This window comes from Mya arenaria, chromosome 2 (genome assembly GCF_026914265.1).
Source record: "Mya arenaria isolate MELC-2E11 chromosome 2, ASM2691426v1".
NCBI lineage: Eukaryota > Metazoa > Mollusca > Bivalvia > Myida > Myidae > Mya > Mya arenaria.
Window position 1 is genome coordinate 8,903,161 of NC_069123.1, and position 16,755 is coordinate 8,919,915.

At 34.0% G+C, this 16,755-nt stretch overlaps 2 protein-coding genes across 3 annotated transcripts in view; both read right to left on the reverse strand.

The window, feature by feature from the left end:
- Positions 1-2,214: 2,214 nt before the first annotated feature.
- LOC128225114 (uncharacterized) lies at positions 2,215-13,885 on the reverse strand. Its single transcript, XM_052935146.1, has 3 exons — positions 13,644-13,885; positions 4,551-4,612; positions 2,215-3,738 (listed from the first exon to the last, which is right to left on the reverse strand). Exons 1-3 carry the CDS (start codon positions 13,664-13,666, stop codon positions 2,234-2,236), a joined length of 1,590 nt encoding a protein of 529 aa, XP_052791106.1. The 5' UTR covers positions 13,667-13,885; the 3' UTR covers positions 2,215-2,233.
- A 1,515-nt stretch (positions 13,886-15,400) lies between these two features.
- Positions 15,401-16,755, reverse strand: part of LOC128222441 (chitotriosidase-1-like) — a 39,423-nt gene continuing 38,068 nt past the window's right edge. The window contains exon 9 of one of the 2 annotated variants that reach the window (XM_052931455.1): positions 15,401-16,595. In XM_052931455.1, coding sequence (XP_052787415.1) covers positions 15,525-16,595 — 1,071 coding nt within the window. In that variant the 3' untranslated portion in view covers positions 15,401-15,524. The remainder of the gene's footprint in view (positions 16,596-16,755) is intronic. The other variant, XM_052931447.1, reaches the window with a different exon arrangement.

Sequence of the window (16,755 nt, forward strand, 5' to 3'; positions counted from 1 at the left end):
ATAAATGACAAGTACTTTCTAAATGAATTTAATACAAGAATAATTGATTGTTTTAAGCAAGAATGGTATAGTTCCCTTGATAGTCCAGTTTTATTTTTGTATAAGGAATTTAAGACTACTTTTGTGTATGAAGATTATTTGGATTTATTACCTAAAAGCTTACGACTATTTTTCTGCAGACTTAGACTTTCTGCACACCCGTTAAGGATTCAAACGGGTAGATATAATCGTAATCGTATACAATGTGAAGAAAGATATTGTTTATGCTGTAACTCAAGAGATATAGAAGACGAATTTCATTTGATTTGTATGTGTACACGTTTTGAAACTATAAGAAAGAAATACATAAAACGGTATTATTATTTACGTCCGTCTGTTTTTAAGTTCATCGAACTGTTAAACACAAGAAATAAACAAGAACTTATAAAACTATCCTTATTTGTCAAACAAGCTCTGAGTATTAGAAGATCAACTTTAAATATTGACTTATAATTATAATAGTTTTGTTCATCCTCACCTGATTTGAATATTTTTTTTTTAATGTATTTATGATTCTATTCCATATAATGTATAACCTATGTCATACCATGTGTTTGTTTATTTATTATTCATATGTGGTTAAGAAGATGATGTACTTTGTACAAGTCTTAATAAAATATCTGTTCTGTTCTGTTCTGTTCTATAAATGAAATAGCGAATACCGATTTGTTGGATTAGTGTGATCGTTGTCGAATTCTTATTGCAATTGAATTTAATGGCGACAGATTATGTTGTTATGTTTATCATCGCAATAGCATGAATGTATTCTGCCGTCTCATATAAATATCACATTATAATAATTATAGGTTCATTTGTGTATGTGTCAGTCCTGGGTCCATTTTCTAGAAAGAAGAAGTGTGTTAAGGTTTAGCCTGTTGCAAGCATGTCCTCACGATATGTTCGTTTTATAACATTTAAGGTCCAGTGCCAAATCAAAGTATTAACTGCCTCAATTATTATTATTTTCTTTTAATTAACGATTTTAATTCCAAGCGATGGAAAATCAAAAGCCAGATCCAAATTTCTTAAATAATCTTGAGTCCTTATTTACGGAATCAAACATAGCCCACGGTTTAAGATTTGGTTTAATGCGAGAAAAAATATCTTTTTAAAGAATTTGACACGTTTAATGAAGATAATCATGATCAATTACTTTTTTCTTTTTTTTCAAGAAAAGTTAGTAATTTAGTTGAATGAAATGAATTAACTAAATGGTCATAACGCAAACATTTAAAATACATTTATACCAAAAATTATGCATGCATATTTAGTTTATAATTTTAATTCAAAGATGACACTTCTTCGAAAGAACTGGGCCCATAATTGCGAACGGTCCCAAGTCCAAGTATAGACTCAGACTCAGAAACGCACGTTTATTGAATTATAAAGAATCACTTTTATTCAATTCGTTTCACAACAATGAATGTGAATAACTGTAAAATTTCGAATTAAAATAAAATTCAGTAAATTTCATCATCAAACTCAACTGGAAAGAAAAGTAACACTGGGACGAGGATCTGCAGTTCTTCCACTTGAGACTGTTCGTAATCATGTCCCCTGAAGTCTAAACCCAACGGTCGAACTTCATTTTAACATCAAGATATATCTTGTTGCCATATCAAATATTAGCTTGTACCATTTAAGATATTATAAATATGATGACGACAGTACCTCAATTGCAGCCCACGCCGTTGGCCAAATTATGAATGTACAAGATATATGCAATATAATATGCCATTATAGCGTAAATTTCAAAAACAACTCCCACCCATTACATTCAAGCGATTATCAATATCAAGAATCTCATATTACCCGTTCAAGGAACATTAGCTTTATCTACAATTTTCAACATTCCCATCGGAGCAATTATGTTATGTATTGTTCACCTTTAAAAATCGGAATTGGTAAATGGATACACGCTTCTAGTATTACATTTTTACCGGAAATTGTTCGCTTTTCAGTTGCAATGCGAGAACAAATGTGATCAAAGAGATGGTGTCGTAGTTATCCTATAAAATTGTACGCATACAATGGACACTAATTTCCCCATAGGATTTCGGCAAATTGTGTTACATTCATTTTCCTTACATTTTATTGCAGATAGCATATTTTAATAAAATAGGCTAGACAATATAATTGCAATTTATTTAACTATCAATAAACAGTTTAATGCTGAAAACACAATAACGCTACTTTATTCCTTCTCCATAACGTCATTGGTAGGAGCTAAAGTGTTTTCATCTTTGTTATAATGTGGAAACATTGCTATTATTTCGTCATTTAGTTTCAATTTATCCTTTCCATAAACATCACCATTGTCTTTATCTAATGAAGTTCTCTTCCATTTTATAGGTTCCCATCCTCGTTTGTAAGTCTCTGGCTTTTCAACGAGTCCAGTATGTTCATCCAAGTTAAAATAATTATTCTTTTTCCACGTGTCTAAGAATTCCCACCCACGCCTATTGCGGTCTACCCTTCCGTCAGTATTCGTATCAAGGGGTAATGATGTTTGCTGCCCATCATACCTATGTTGATTTTGTTTCCATTCAGGCAGCTCGAACATTCTCCTAAGCCCATCCCTGTTTCCTTTTACATATTTTCTAACCATTTGAACAGCTTTTTCCTGGTCTGCGTTCCTTGGTCCATCAATAGTAACGCTTCGTTTACGTCTCAGTGAGTGAAAAACGTCGGGCTCTCCAAGAAATACGTTCGAAGATGATTGGGAATATCTGGAGATAACTGGTAGAGTTCTTTTCCAGCTGAACATTTCCCAGCCGCGCTTTTCGTTATCAATATCATAGGATATCGGTTCCAAGCCCCTAGACTTATATACTTCGTTTAACAGGAGCTCTTTATTCGTTGCAGATGGATACAACTCTCGTTTTCCAAGAGGTGTGTGGTCACCAGTAGGCAACATTCTCTGAGTTAAGTATGGATTGATTTTTCTTGGCAAAGAGTATTGTCCATTCAAGAGCCGTAAACCGTTTCTCTTCCATCGCATATCTTCCCAGCCACGAGTTGTTTTAGAAGTTTTTACGTTTGGGTTGTTGCTAGATCTCTTACCAACCTGAAAATTGCCGACAAATTCCCAGCCTCGTTTGGTTAACCTATCTTTCTGTTTAAATCTGCCTGACTCATAGTGATTATTAGCAGGGAGTTTAGCACCGAGTTCTTCCCCGGAGAACGTATCGTCGTGTGGGAGCATGAATGTTGGAATTCCGTTTTGATCATATTCAATTTCATCCATCATCCATGTCGGATTGTCGTCTCCAGACTGTACTGGTACATTCACGAGTTGCTCATCACTTCGTTTTCCCTCTCTCAACAAAGCCTTGTATTTTTCCCTAATTTCCGGAATTCGCCACAAATTTCTGACCATGGCCAATGCTCGCTTAGGTGACAGTTTTCGAGGAAAAGAAACTAACCCTCGGATACTCTCCCAACCACGTTTATGTAGAGGTTGTCTCCAAGCAAACGACACATCCTCCCAACCCCTTTTGTTTGCGCTGGTCTCTCTGCCAGGAACAGATGTTTCAACTAGCAGCGACCCATCTAAATAGGTTGGACTTGTATCAAAGTCGTTGATGCTATCTTCCTTGTAAGGCACAATGTTATCAGCAAGATATGCATGGGTCGAACGGTGTTGCAATAATTGCAATGCCTGAAGAAGATTGAGCCGACTGTGTGCGCTCGTTGCTTCTGGAAAAAAAGAAAATCATACCTGTTATCATAAAACTAAATTATATTGGGGGGAGTCTACATGCAGTTAATAAAATCATATTTACATTCGCACTTTCTTTTCTGTACGATAAAATTGTCGTACACTTTGCATGAACCGGTCGACCGTTCTTGACCTATTAGTCGGAAATGCGCAATAAATACCTTGGTTATGCATATATAAAACACGAATGAAAAACTCAACACTTTTTTATAAACAAAAAAGTCATTAAACCAAATTCTTTATTATCAAAAAAGTAATGAAAAGGGGAAACGTAGATATAAGGATTGATTATTATATTTCGTGCATTCTTGTAGTATGAACACTCGACTGCGATTTTGAAAAATCACGACCAAGAGTTCATACTGCAGAAAAGCACGAAAATAAAAATCAGTCCTTTATTGAAGTGAAAACTCATGCTTGTTACCTTGATAGATTGAAGATATGTTGTTGTTTTTTTCTAAATACATTTATGTTGCTACATATCGTGACAGGTCGTAACTTACATCTAACATCTACCAATGATGCCTGACTCACGTTTTATCATTATATTTCAAGGGAGGAATGCTAATGAATTAAAATATATAGATGGCAGAACGTATGAGTTTTCAAAGTTAAAAAGATAATACAACTGTAGTATATTTAAATTGCTTTTTTCCTCCATGGCTTTTATACAATCAATATTTGATGGCATTGAATTAAAATTGAGGTGTGTGTTTTTTATAGTAGTCGAACAATCTACAAAAATGAATATGTTCTTTATAAAAAAGAAAGAAATATGGTTGCATCATACCTATTTCAAATCCGTGCGCTGAAATGACCAGTACAATGATCGAAAACCCAGGAAAGGTCGACCTGAAATTAAACATAAATAGTATATTTATATACATAGGGAAAAAAAAGATTTATGTACGAGTTTATCGGCGAAAATAAATATGCACTATTGCAGTGATTCGCTGATATCTTGACCATTCAAGTACTACTCATAAATTGGTTATTTGGAGAAAAATATGCAAACTGAGCATCTTATGTGCAAATCTTTTCTTTTTTTTTGGTGAACTATGATATAAGCGATAGAACTGCGTATACATGCTATTCCTACTCTTTATAATACTTCTAATTCCATCTCTCTATATGAATGTTCTTTTCATCTGCTTATTTCAGAATATGTCGTTATGTTGATTTAAATGACTGCTGCCATCGTAATCGATCAACCGAATATTCTGTACTAGTTCCAATCGTTTAAATTTAAACATTTGTGTATATTATTCTATTTAATTTTGAACTACTTTTTTAGAGCCACTTTAGAGAAACGTTCTATGAATAATTTACTAGTTAAGCATAGCAAACTGGAGACAACTCAATAAGACTTTCTATAACGTAGTTTTCTTTTGAATTAGAATTCAATTGCGTGCTTTGTATTCAGTTGAGTTTTCTATTCCTTTGCCCAGGCTAGTCTGTCACGTGTCATAAACATATTAATTATTTTTTATTGTAAATAAGAGCAAATGGTGTTGCTGTATGTTTTTAAAGACTTCCATGTAGTATTATTCTTTTTTAAAAGATCTTCAGGAACATGGTCGACAAGAAAGGAGTTAGCACCTTATAAGAGTGAAACAAGTGAGACAATAGCACGTTCTTCTATCTTTCCTTCTCTATTTTGTCGTCATGATTTTGTATTGCGCATATAAAGTCGAACCCCGTTGGCTCGAACTCCCAGGGACCGGCGAAAATTCTTCGAGCGTCGAAAAAATCGAGCCAAGCGAAATTGTTAACCTTCAGTATAGAGAAATCGGTCCTCTAAATCAAGTTCGAGCCAACAAGAAATTCGAGCCAAGCGAGTTTGAGCCAACGGGTTTTGACTGTAATACTCGAGTATTATGTCACGGGCTATCCTTTGATAACGCTCAACATTTCCATGTCTGACAAATGGTAAATTTACATTGCAAAAATCTTTGGTAAACAGAAAGGACCGATATTCATTACTTAATTCAATAGCACTAACACTAATCTAAAAGGTATGAAGTTTGTATCTCTCTAGAGGATTCTCAAGATGAGCACCAATACTACCAGCCTCTTGAAAACATGATTCTATACGCCATCGGCTTTTGTTGGAATCAAGTAAGAGTGATTGGTATTAATTGAGACCAAACTGCAACGAAGGGGATGTATTCAGACTATTCTTCTATACTGTTATGATTACAATTGCTAACTATTCAATATACAAATTTAATTGAAACAACTTGTCGAAGCCAGTAGCCAAAACAGGTTCCCGTGTGGTATTTAATATGCAATTTCAGTTATTCTTAGGGTCATACATTGACTTCATTCACTCTATTGGTCAGTTATTTAAAATAAGTACTCCGATTAGCAACATCCTTTTTAGATTCAATTCAGACTAATTTTGAATACCAGCACAGTGCAATTGATACAAAAAGCCAAAAACCAAACAATCAAGAAATCCTCAAAATAATTACATGTAAGGCAAAACACACGAACATGCTAGATCATCGTTTGTTATAAGTATCGGGTTACTGTGATAAAATAAACATGGTATTATTAATATCAAGGTCACCGCCTTGGTGTGGTCATTAAAATATTTGTAGAGGTTTAACCTGTTTTAAACGGCGGAATCGCAGACATAAGAGAGCAATAATTAAAAGGAATATTTTTAATAGAAGCAACACTCATTTAGTGTGGTGAAGAACCAAACATAAAAAAACAAGCTCCAGTTCCTGCTGTGAACTCGCAACTTGGTATACCAAGAAGAGTAAATAAAATACTCATGGGGCCATATTCAACATGGTTCTTATCCTTGTCATTAGACACGCCTCAGTGATTCCATTCAGTCCATTGGCAAGTTAATTTACAGACCAATTAAAACACTTGGATTCAAATCTTTAAACAATGTAAAATTTTAAATGGATTTTAAATACATAATCACCATAAGTAGTAAAATTTAAAACTGCAATACAATAACTTAAATTTGTTGAACGAAGCCATTTTGTTAAGACATCTATCATTTATTTATTAAATGATATTGAACCGCGTGTCTATTATCCTCTGCGATATAAGAGAATGGCGCACACGCACACAGGCTATACCTATCCAAAAATACGCTCAAATTCGTGCATGTTGAAAGTTGCGCCCCCAATGCCTGCCCCTCTAACACCAAAGTGAACCCGCCACTTATTATAACATCATTTCAAAGCTGATCAACGTTTTTGTTGATACTAAACGAGTTTTCGTTTTAGTTTCAATGGTTTAGGGAGTTTTAAAACCTTTTTCGAAAGTTTTCTTAAAGTAACAAATGCATGATTTTGTGTACAGCTTAAACAACATATTATGGAGCTTCTGCATATAACCATTTATCTAAATTTCTTCATAACAAAGAATCCACAGATGGTCATTTGCCTGTTTTAACTAAATTTTGTATCAAGTGATGTCTGCTCGCAATGTTCAAGTACATTAAGCCTGGTGTTTAAAACAATGCATGGATGCTCGATACGAAAATCTAGTTATGGTTGAATTACATATTTCTGTAATATTAATGCCATTCGTTCATGTCCTAACGTTTAACGAAAGCCCAAGAGACCTCAGTAGAGTTTCTCCTACAACTATAGTTTTGAAGAACGAGTTTACATGTTTTCTGTAAAGGGGGACATGTAAATACTGTTGCCGAATGGAAAGAACGAAGATTAACGATTTTGGAGGTGTTTTTAAGCAGTATTGAACCAAAAATAATTAAAACAACATTTAATATCAGTTATTCTTGATGTCGTACTTAATTTCATGGCCATATAACACTTGTCCGCAAATATTGTGATATTGGTACCGTAGGAGTCGTCTTGAAAAGGTTCAATACATACACAGTCTGTATTTTATTTTGTATTAATATGTTCTATGTATTTGTCAAATAGTCTCCTGTAATTCTGTATAGAATGGCCATATAATTATTTGTTTTATGTGTTGCATGTAACTTTTAGTATGGATATGGACGAGACTCTAATAAAGATATAAACTATAAACTGTATAACAAACATAAATTTTGACAGTTAGCCTTTTAACGACTTTCTAAATAATGCATTTATTGAAAATATTATTTACTGATAACAAGTGTATTTAATAGCAGAAAGCGCAAAAATATGACATAATTGGTCAATGCTAAAAGATTAACTGTGGTCAACTATAGTCTCATAAGTTAGAAATACTGTGTTTTATGCTCATTTCTTTCAAATTAAACTCGGTATCCTTCATAAGAACCATTGTTTTCGACATTTATTCATCCTTTTTGGAATATTAAAACAAAATTATTAATTGTGTTAAATCTCATCTGGGAGTATGAGTGCATCCTGTAGTGAGCGCTCATGGTAAAATACAATTTTTGCCGCATATTGTTCAATGTCGTCATTTTATCAAAATGATAACGCTATCACAGGGCGAAACATTCTGTGTTACCTCATTTCAGATTATTTTAATTTGAATGAAAATCACATTTGGTAAACAAAGAAACGAGTCTATATTGAGGGAACCAAATCAAACATATCTAGAGGAAGAAGAATCCCAATAAACGTCGTCCATGATTGGAAAGACGTAATTCGAGGTCAGATGCCTTGTGATATTTGCATAAAGGAACAATTTAATTAGGCTTTTATTTCAAAATGGGATGAAACGGGTTTGTTTTGTTTTCCTGCGATTTTGTTTCCGGGTTAATAAATGGAATAAATACAAAATGAAGGCAAACATGTTATCAATGTATTTCAAGTCATTTTTCGCTATCAAACTTTTCTAACAGGCATAGAGCTAATAAATACTCATTGATTCATTCAAATGCCCGAGCTTAAATTTATGGAATAATATTCAAGACAAAAAAAAGATTTTCTGGCACTTTGATGTCATTTAAACATATATAGAGATAATTATTTTTTCAATGATATATCTTTATTTATTTCACAGAGTGAGCACAAAAAATATTTTTACTTTAATGTTCTAGGGATGAATTGTATTGCGATATATCTTAAAACAAGCATTGTTTATGTTTATTATACATCTAAAAACGGTATTAAAAGACTTTAATAGCATTTCATTCCAAAGACACACGCAAAATTGTGTGCATATGCAACATCATTTCCGAAATGACTTTGTTTATATTTTGTCCCAGTCCTCTGCACGCTGATTTTTTATTTGGAATATTATAATAACGGGCTAAAATTTTAAAAAGTGAAACTAAAACCGGGAAAATTATTTTTATTTCTTTGTTTCCCTGATAGAACTATGTTTCCACAAACCTTAGAAGGAAGGGTTTTCGGAATTTATCCAATAACATCATTCAATATTTTTTAATGAATTGGGAGGGGATAATTGTACTTCTGGATGTTGCGGCTGGCTGGCACTCTACAAATCAAGAACTAAATTCAAATTGTTAAGCTAAAAAAATACATAATATTAATATTTTGAGACGTTCGGTCAATCTGTAAGAAATTTTTAAAAATATCCTGTAATTCGAGACTGTAATTATGAAGTAAAATTCAGAATTTCCAAGTGTATGAATTAATTTAAAACAAAAGTTTTGCATAAGTATCGTGCTATCAGGTCAAGCGCATTTCAGAAATTTGCTATCAACTATTCCTTATAACTATGTATGCGACACACACAATCGAGAAGTTGAATCAAAGTGTTAAAAGCGTTGAAAAGCTTTCGGTATGCTACGTTTTGTTAGTATAGTCATGTAATTGAAAACAAATTAGCATAAACATCTAAAGACAGTGTATCCATCGTCATGATTTCCTTCGAAAATATTTTAAGATTTTATGCTGAAACTTAATTAAATCAAAACCATCGAGTATCAGTCACTTCAAACACTCATTATTAATATTGAGTAATACGCAATTGCAATTGCAGATACAAACCTTACCTGGAACTTTGGTTTCACAAACAATGCACTGCCATAGATAAAGCATTTAGGCATTTAAGTAAAATCTACTCTAAACTTCAAACATGACTGAGTTGTATTTAATATACTATAAGATGCCCGCTAAACAAAATGCATCCAACAAAATGCACTGGACATGTAAATAAAGTTTATGATTAAGGTATCTTTCTACAATGACAGGATCCTCGAGCAAAATTCATCCCCCCGCATACTATATTGCCTGTATGTATTGATGTATCTATTGTTGAGACGATCGGAGAAATCTTCAAACACTTTCCTTTCCATTCGGCGTTTTATGACTATCTCTCAAACCGTAACAGGGCGAAAGCCTGTAAACGCTTTGAATTAAATGAAGAGTATAACATGCATTTAGTTAAAGATTGTTAGTATGTACTAACACAAATAAATAGTGTGTTGCGACACAGTCGTATAATTATTTATTTTGTGTAAGTACATCCTAACAATCTCAACATAGTGACTATATTGATATATAAATTACAATCAGCAAAAAAAAACTAATTTTCAGATAAAATGAAAGATTATAAATTCATTTTAAAAATGATTTGATACATGATTCTTACGCTAAATAAGCATTTAATTGCATCTTTAATACAATTCATGTTTTTTCCGGGTTTTACCGGTTTGTCGGATTAAGCCGGGGATTAAACTGTCCGAATCCGATGACCCAGATTTTATTTTTAAACGAGAGTATCTCGATCACCGACCGCGGCCAAAATGTAAAAACAGATATCAACTTGTATTTATTTTAATTCAGTACTCGTTCATTTAGAAATTTTTGGCGTATTCTACTTTTCATATTGCATTTTCTTACTCGTCGATATTAAAATAATTGCATATTCTATTAATAATTGCATATTTATGCAAAGCGTAGCTTATTCGCACTATAATAACAAATGCGAATAATACTTACATGAATTTACATTTTAAAAATCCAATACGATTTTTTATTAGCAGTATCTTATACAATTGAGTCTATGTTTTTTTTAAAAAGTGTAACCGGCATTATTCGTTTGAATAAAGGAATACATGTAGCTGAATTTTGTAACGTCGTTTATCACTGGTTAAATGACGTCGCGCTATTCCAATTCGAGCGCAATATTGAAATAAACAATAACTATAACTTCTTGCGTGTTATACAATATGAACGTCAAGTTTTATGTGTGCACACAAAGATTTAGGTGAACGTAAAGATTTGGGTTTATCAATGTCTGCCTGCACCTATTGGCTTCATAATGGCTCGACTCCGCAGTAAAGCCTTCGCGTATTAAATTGCCTTTAAGTGCCATAAGTTCAATGATGTAGAAGTGATTGTCATTCCCAGTCAAATCCATATATAAGAAGATATGATGAGTCAGATACAAGAGATCCGGGTTCAATATCCTTGCTCTTTACGCAGACACCTCTTGAATTTTAACGTGCTTTGCGTAAGCACCGATAATCGGGATACAACTTCCCTTGGTTTAACCATAACTTAGTACATCATTATCCCAGTACAACCTTTTTTATGCCAATTGCTAGGCAAGTAAGCTACTGGTACCATATTTTAAATCATTTTTGCCGTGTTAACGTACTTGCCAATGTATACATGTACTATGTACACAAACCTTGATGACGTAGTTCACAAAATAAGTGTTTTGCGACCTTTTTGCTATATATCTTGCTGCGAGTGGCCAATCATTTATACATGTACAGAAACACGACTTATGGACTGTGTTTGTTTTTACTTGTGTGTCTCCTGCTGGTTATCTGAGTATTGGCTTTGACCTTTGATCTCTTTGCCATTAAACAAGATCATAGGAGGTTTTTGACTGCTGGTTTTGTCTCTGCAATTTCCATAATTGATACGTGTTTTGTGACTGTTTGTCTACTCTTTTTGTCAGTTAATGAATTATTATTATTCCCAAGATAGACAGATATGGGGGTTATATAGTAGTTGCGTCTATCCCGTCCGTTCCCATCGCGTCCCTGAAAAACCTGTATTGTTGCATTTTACTCAATTGCTTCTTTTTGACGTTTTAATTGATCTAACAAAAGTTGTTTCCCTTGACGTAGTAAAACAAAAGAAAAATAAGAAACAGTATTGCACCTACGCTCAGGAGTGTTAGTCAGTTTTAAGACGCGCATGCTTATGATGTTAATTACAAAAAAACGACATTCATCCAACTCTGTTTGCAGGTGACGTATGTGGGTATTAATGACGTCTGTGATTTGACAAGAAACTAAAAGGACATGTGAACTTCAGAAACTAGGCATTGACAAGTTCTCACGAATCATTGTCCACAACAAATCACTAGCAGTTTATGCCGAACACAGTGAGGTGTTCTGCTTAGTATCATTGGCAATTTTGGTTGTGTTTGGAACATCTTAGGAATTCTGACAATCCCTGAATTCAAAATGCTGATCAATATGGCCTGCACTGTCGGTCACATTAATCGTATTACAGAATATATGTTTATCATCGTGCCTCCTTTCCCCTTTTTATCATATTGGATTATGGAATCTTGATGAATACAAAACGGTGTAGGCGACTATAAAATATTTGCTAGATTTTCATCTACGCTCGACCTCTTTTTTTCCACCACCAATTAAGTTTTATTGACTCGAATAAAAAATATGTTGAACTAGGGCTTGTATATATGCGTATTGGTCCGGTACTATTCGGGAAAGGCGTTTATTCAAACCTACGATGTCGTGTTCGTGATTCGTCTAGAAACACATGTGTATGGTACCTTATGATAAAAGAGCATGAACACTTAATCAACGGTCAAAAAGACATCTAAGAAAAGTAAAAAATAAATTGTCACCCCCTGTGGAAACCGCATGAAATCTTTTCAATAAAACGTTAATACTTGTCGATGAATGAAAGGCTTATGCATACTAATTATAATAGCGAAACAATACCAAATAAACGGACAAATGAACGATATCTTAACCTTCTCTGCCCTCCGCTTTCTAATATGTTTTATAGGCATTTATCTTGACAAATCATACAATTGTTTACCCAATGCGTCATATTCATTCAATAAAGATACGGCCGAAATGACATTGGCATTTATTATCAATACCTAGGGGAAACATATCCAACTCGTTGATGTCTAACCCGTAATTCCTGCTTAAGTATATTAATAATGCCTTGTTCAAACTCTACTAATGAAAAGGATCAACGACTTGCATATGTACGTAGTCAAATAGCTGGAGCGTATTTCCTGCTCTAAGCTTCCTACAAAATGATTTGTGTCGTAATTTTTCAATTTAGTAATTTTTGTAGTTCTGCTGCTCTTCCCTGACCGAGCAAACGGGGCAATAAAGAAGAGTGAATGACAATGAGTTACGATCGTTTGTTTCATTACGTAGTTTTTATATTGCAGTATTCACGTGTCAATCTGTTATAATTCTAGTCTTTTTTTATTTTTCAAATGAAATCGTCTTAACGAATACATGTTTCAGCGTCTTTTAATGTCCTGTAAAATACTACGTTTTTATATTTAGTGCGCATTTTTATTTCTTTGTGTCAAAAGTAAACATCTCAAATTCGGTTTACTAATGTGAGAAATGAAAAAACGTATTCATTATATACAGTATTTAATGAATGTTAAACCAACAAAAGTATGAGAAAATTGTTTAATAATTTCTTGGTTAAAACAGTTGTTATTATTGAAAGAACATTAAAGAGTGTGGAAGTCATATATACAGTACCAAAATATTGTATTGGGCTTTCCGAATTTTAATGATTTAATTTAAGCATTTGAGTCAATAGTCAATCGAAATATTTCTTGTAGTATTAAATAACTTGAGTTATGTTAATATGTTCTTCTCTTTCCGTAAGGTAATAATTATTGTATGAATTTTATATTAATCTTAGTGTCAACACTTTTATCGGCATCGCTGCTTGATGTATCATAACTATGTTAAAAAGAAAAAAGGCAAACAAACCTAAAATCCCATCTTGAATCCATCTCTTTAGTATCTTCAATACCCTCCAAAATGTAACGTTCAGCTTCAAAAAGAACTATTTCATAAATACACCGTTCATCGAGTTCGAAGTTCCAAACTTGAAATACCAACGCTTTCCTCTCACAAGTCTATTTATTCTCTAATCTTCACACGGGTTTCACAATGCTCTTCACCTTATTCGTGACCCGACACCTTTTCACACGTGACGAGGAATGCTTGGCGCTGGCAGTTGGCAACTCGTCGTCAAGTGCCGGGCTTAGATCGCGTAATGAGAGATATCAGAAGATCACCGCGCAATCAATATGAACAATTGCTCTACGGCGTATGGAGGTGGAGCCCAAACATGCTTCTACAGAAACTACCTCTGGAAAGCCATCGGTGGTAAGCAATACTGTTCCAATAACAGGAGAGGACCCTTTAATAACATGTGTTCTTGCTATTAGTATATCAATATGAATAATGCAAGTAGATATGTAGCTGTTTTGTCGTAAGCTGGTGCATGTGTCAATATACCATCGTTAGCTGTTCTTGGTAAACGTTAACCTGTTAATCGATCATGATTATTATTATTATTATTATCAAACACTTTACTTCACAAACTAATTGAACATTGATATACATATTGCAGCGCATATTATTCCTTTTGTTTTGTTCCGTTATGTGAATATTGTTTATTTCCATCGTTATACTAATTGCGCAATGTAACATACTGGGCGTTATTATTTGAATGACACCTTGTTAAAATACCTAGACACATTTTTTCTACCGTTATCTAGCTCCATCCTTACATGGTTGGGTATGTAAATCGATATACTCATGTAATTTATTAACTAATGCAAACGATATTTATTTATAAAACATATCGTGTGCATTCTCCTAATTATGTGCATGTATGCACCATTTTAAATATGTGTATTTATGGTGTTTGTCCTCTTGGGTCGTATGGCTTATTGGATTTGGAAATGAGCCTTCTTTCATTGCAAAATAATCATTATCATATACTTAGCGTCCTCTTGTGTTGAAATGTGATTGTTGGTACAATTGTTTGCTATCTAAAAGAAAATCCAACTACATGTGTAATACTTATTTGGACTATGTTGCTTTTTTGTTGTCGAAATGATTATCAGACTTTGAGATCTCATAGTCATGAATGCATTATGCAATGCTTATGAAAGGAGATAATTGAAGAAGTGGCAGATAAGTATCAATGCCATCGAAGAACCCTCGTAGTAGGTTTTAACAGATAAAAAAACATATAATAAATATATATATACGTCATTGCTATAAAACAATGTTGATTTTCAACAAGTGTAATTATGGATCCATTTTGTCTTGATTTGCCGTGACTCGGAATTTGTGTTTCCGCCACAATAAGTTTTGAATGCTACGGTACTTCTTTTACTGTTCATTAGGAGTTCAGTTCCACATCAGAGGGCAAGTGAAAGTTGGCACTAATTTACTGCGACATTTTCTCATGATTCTGTTCGCCATTCAATCCTACATCATGTTTATTGCATTACCAATAGTAAATCATGGGGAATTGCATTTTGCATTGGATTTCAGTATTCTGTGTGAACTATTTTAATACAAGAAGGGAGAATTAGGATTTATAGGTAGTTTGAGCTTTAATTGAGCTAGTATATTGTTATTTTTGTTCAACTTTAAGACTTGTTTAACTTATAAAAGGTTGCTTTAAAGTTTTAAAGAGAGGAAATAATACAAACCAACATTTGATATTCATGTACAAACACTATAATTGGGAATGAGTACATTTACAAAAATAATACACACAGTTTAATTAATAAATAAATCAATCATGTACACATGCGAGAACGAGATTTCTTGACCAGTAATGTTTCATTATTTTACGGTTGACCTCGGATTAGCCACGTTCACGAAACCTGTTCTTGGTTTTGCATCTGGACTGCTTGGTGAAGGAGCTGACAGTGATCTTGACCTTGTCCGCGAGCCCCCGTTGGAACTTCGCTGCGCTGCAGAATTGGTGTTGAACGGAGAAATAATATTAAAAGAGCTTAATCGTGCACCGATCTTCGATCCTTTACCATTTTCTGATTGCGGTTCATTCGAAATCCATGGGCTAAAATCTCGATTTCTGTCTTTCCTTGGCGCAGGTGTCAATTTTGGACCAGGTAATTTCATATTATGCGAGTCAAAGCCCGGTGTTATGATGTAATCGGTAGGAGACGTTTCCACAGGTGGGGATTTGAACCTGTCAAAATCCTTTAATCTTAAATGAGTATTGAACTTGCTTCTAACACCTTGAACATCATTATCTGTCTTCCCATCCATCAATTTAAGAATGCTATCTATGAAGCTGTGCGTTGGCAAATCAGCAGTATTCTGCAAAAGTCTCGAGACATTGTTTGAAACGTTGGAATTTTTGGCTGATTCGTCAAGACTTATGTGTGAGCTTAATTTTGACGAGCCTCCTGTTCCCGTTGTTTGGATAGTCTCAATTTGCAAAAGACTGGTTTCCTTGAGATGGTTCCTACTTACACCTACTCGACTTTCTTTGCCGTGACTAGAGATTTGCTGTGGTCGTGAGAACCTTCCTTGTGATTTTGATGTAATGGGCTGTAACGGAGACAGTTTTGACGGCTGAATGTGTGTGGGTTTACTTGTAAATGTAGGAGGAGTAGTAGAAGATGCAGTCATTTCCGTGCTTGTAGTGAAATCATGTAGGTCAAAATAATTTACAGTGGAAGTTCCCGATACTTCCCAAGTATGCTGCTGAGAGGTAAGGAAGCCTTCAAAGTAGTGGGGATTTGGTGGTAAAGGTTTTTTAAGCTGATCGTGAATAGCATTGAGGAGAGGAGATATTTCTCCAGTACAAAACATTCCAGTGAAATCGTCCATGTCCAATGATGAAAGCATAATGCCACCGGCGGCATTGTATCTCGCCCAGTTAACCTGGAATTAAGATTAATCGTCAGCCTTAAATTGATAAATCATATTTCTCTTTAAGGCAACTTCAACACTAATGTATTCCATTTAGTATAAAGTAGTGAAAGATAATGTGACTAGTTTGTACGAGACGTAGCAACAATTTGGAGAAAACCAACGCACACAC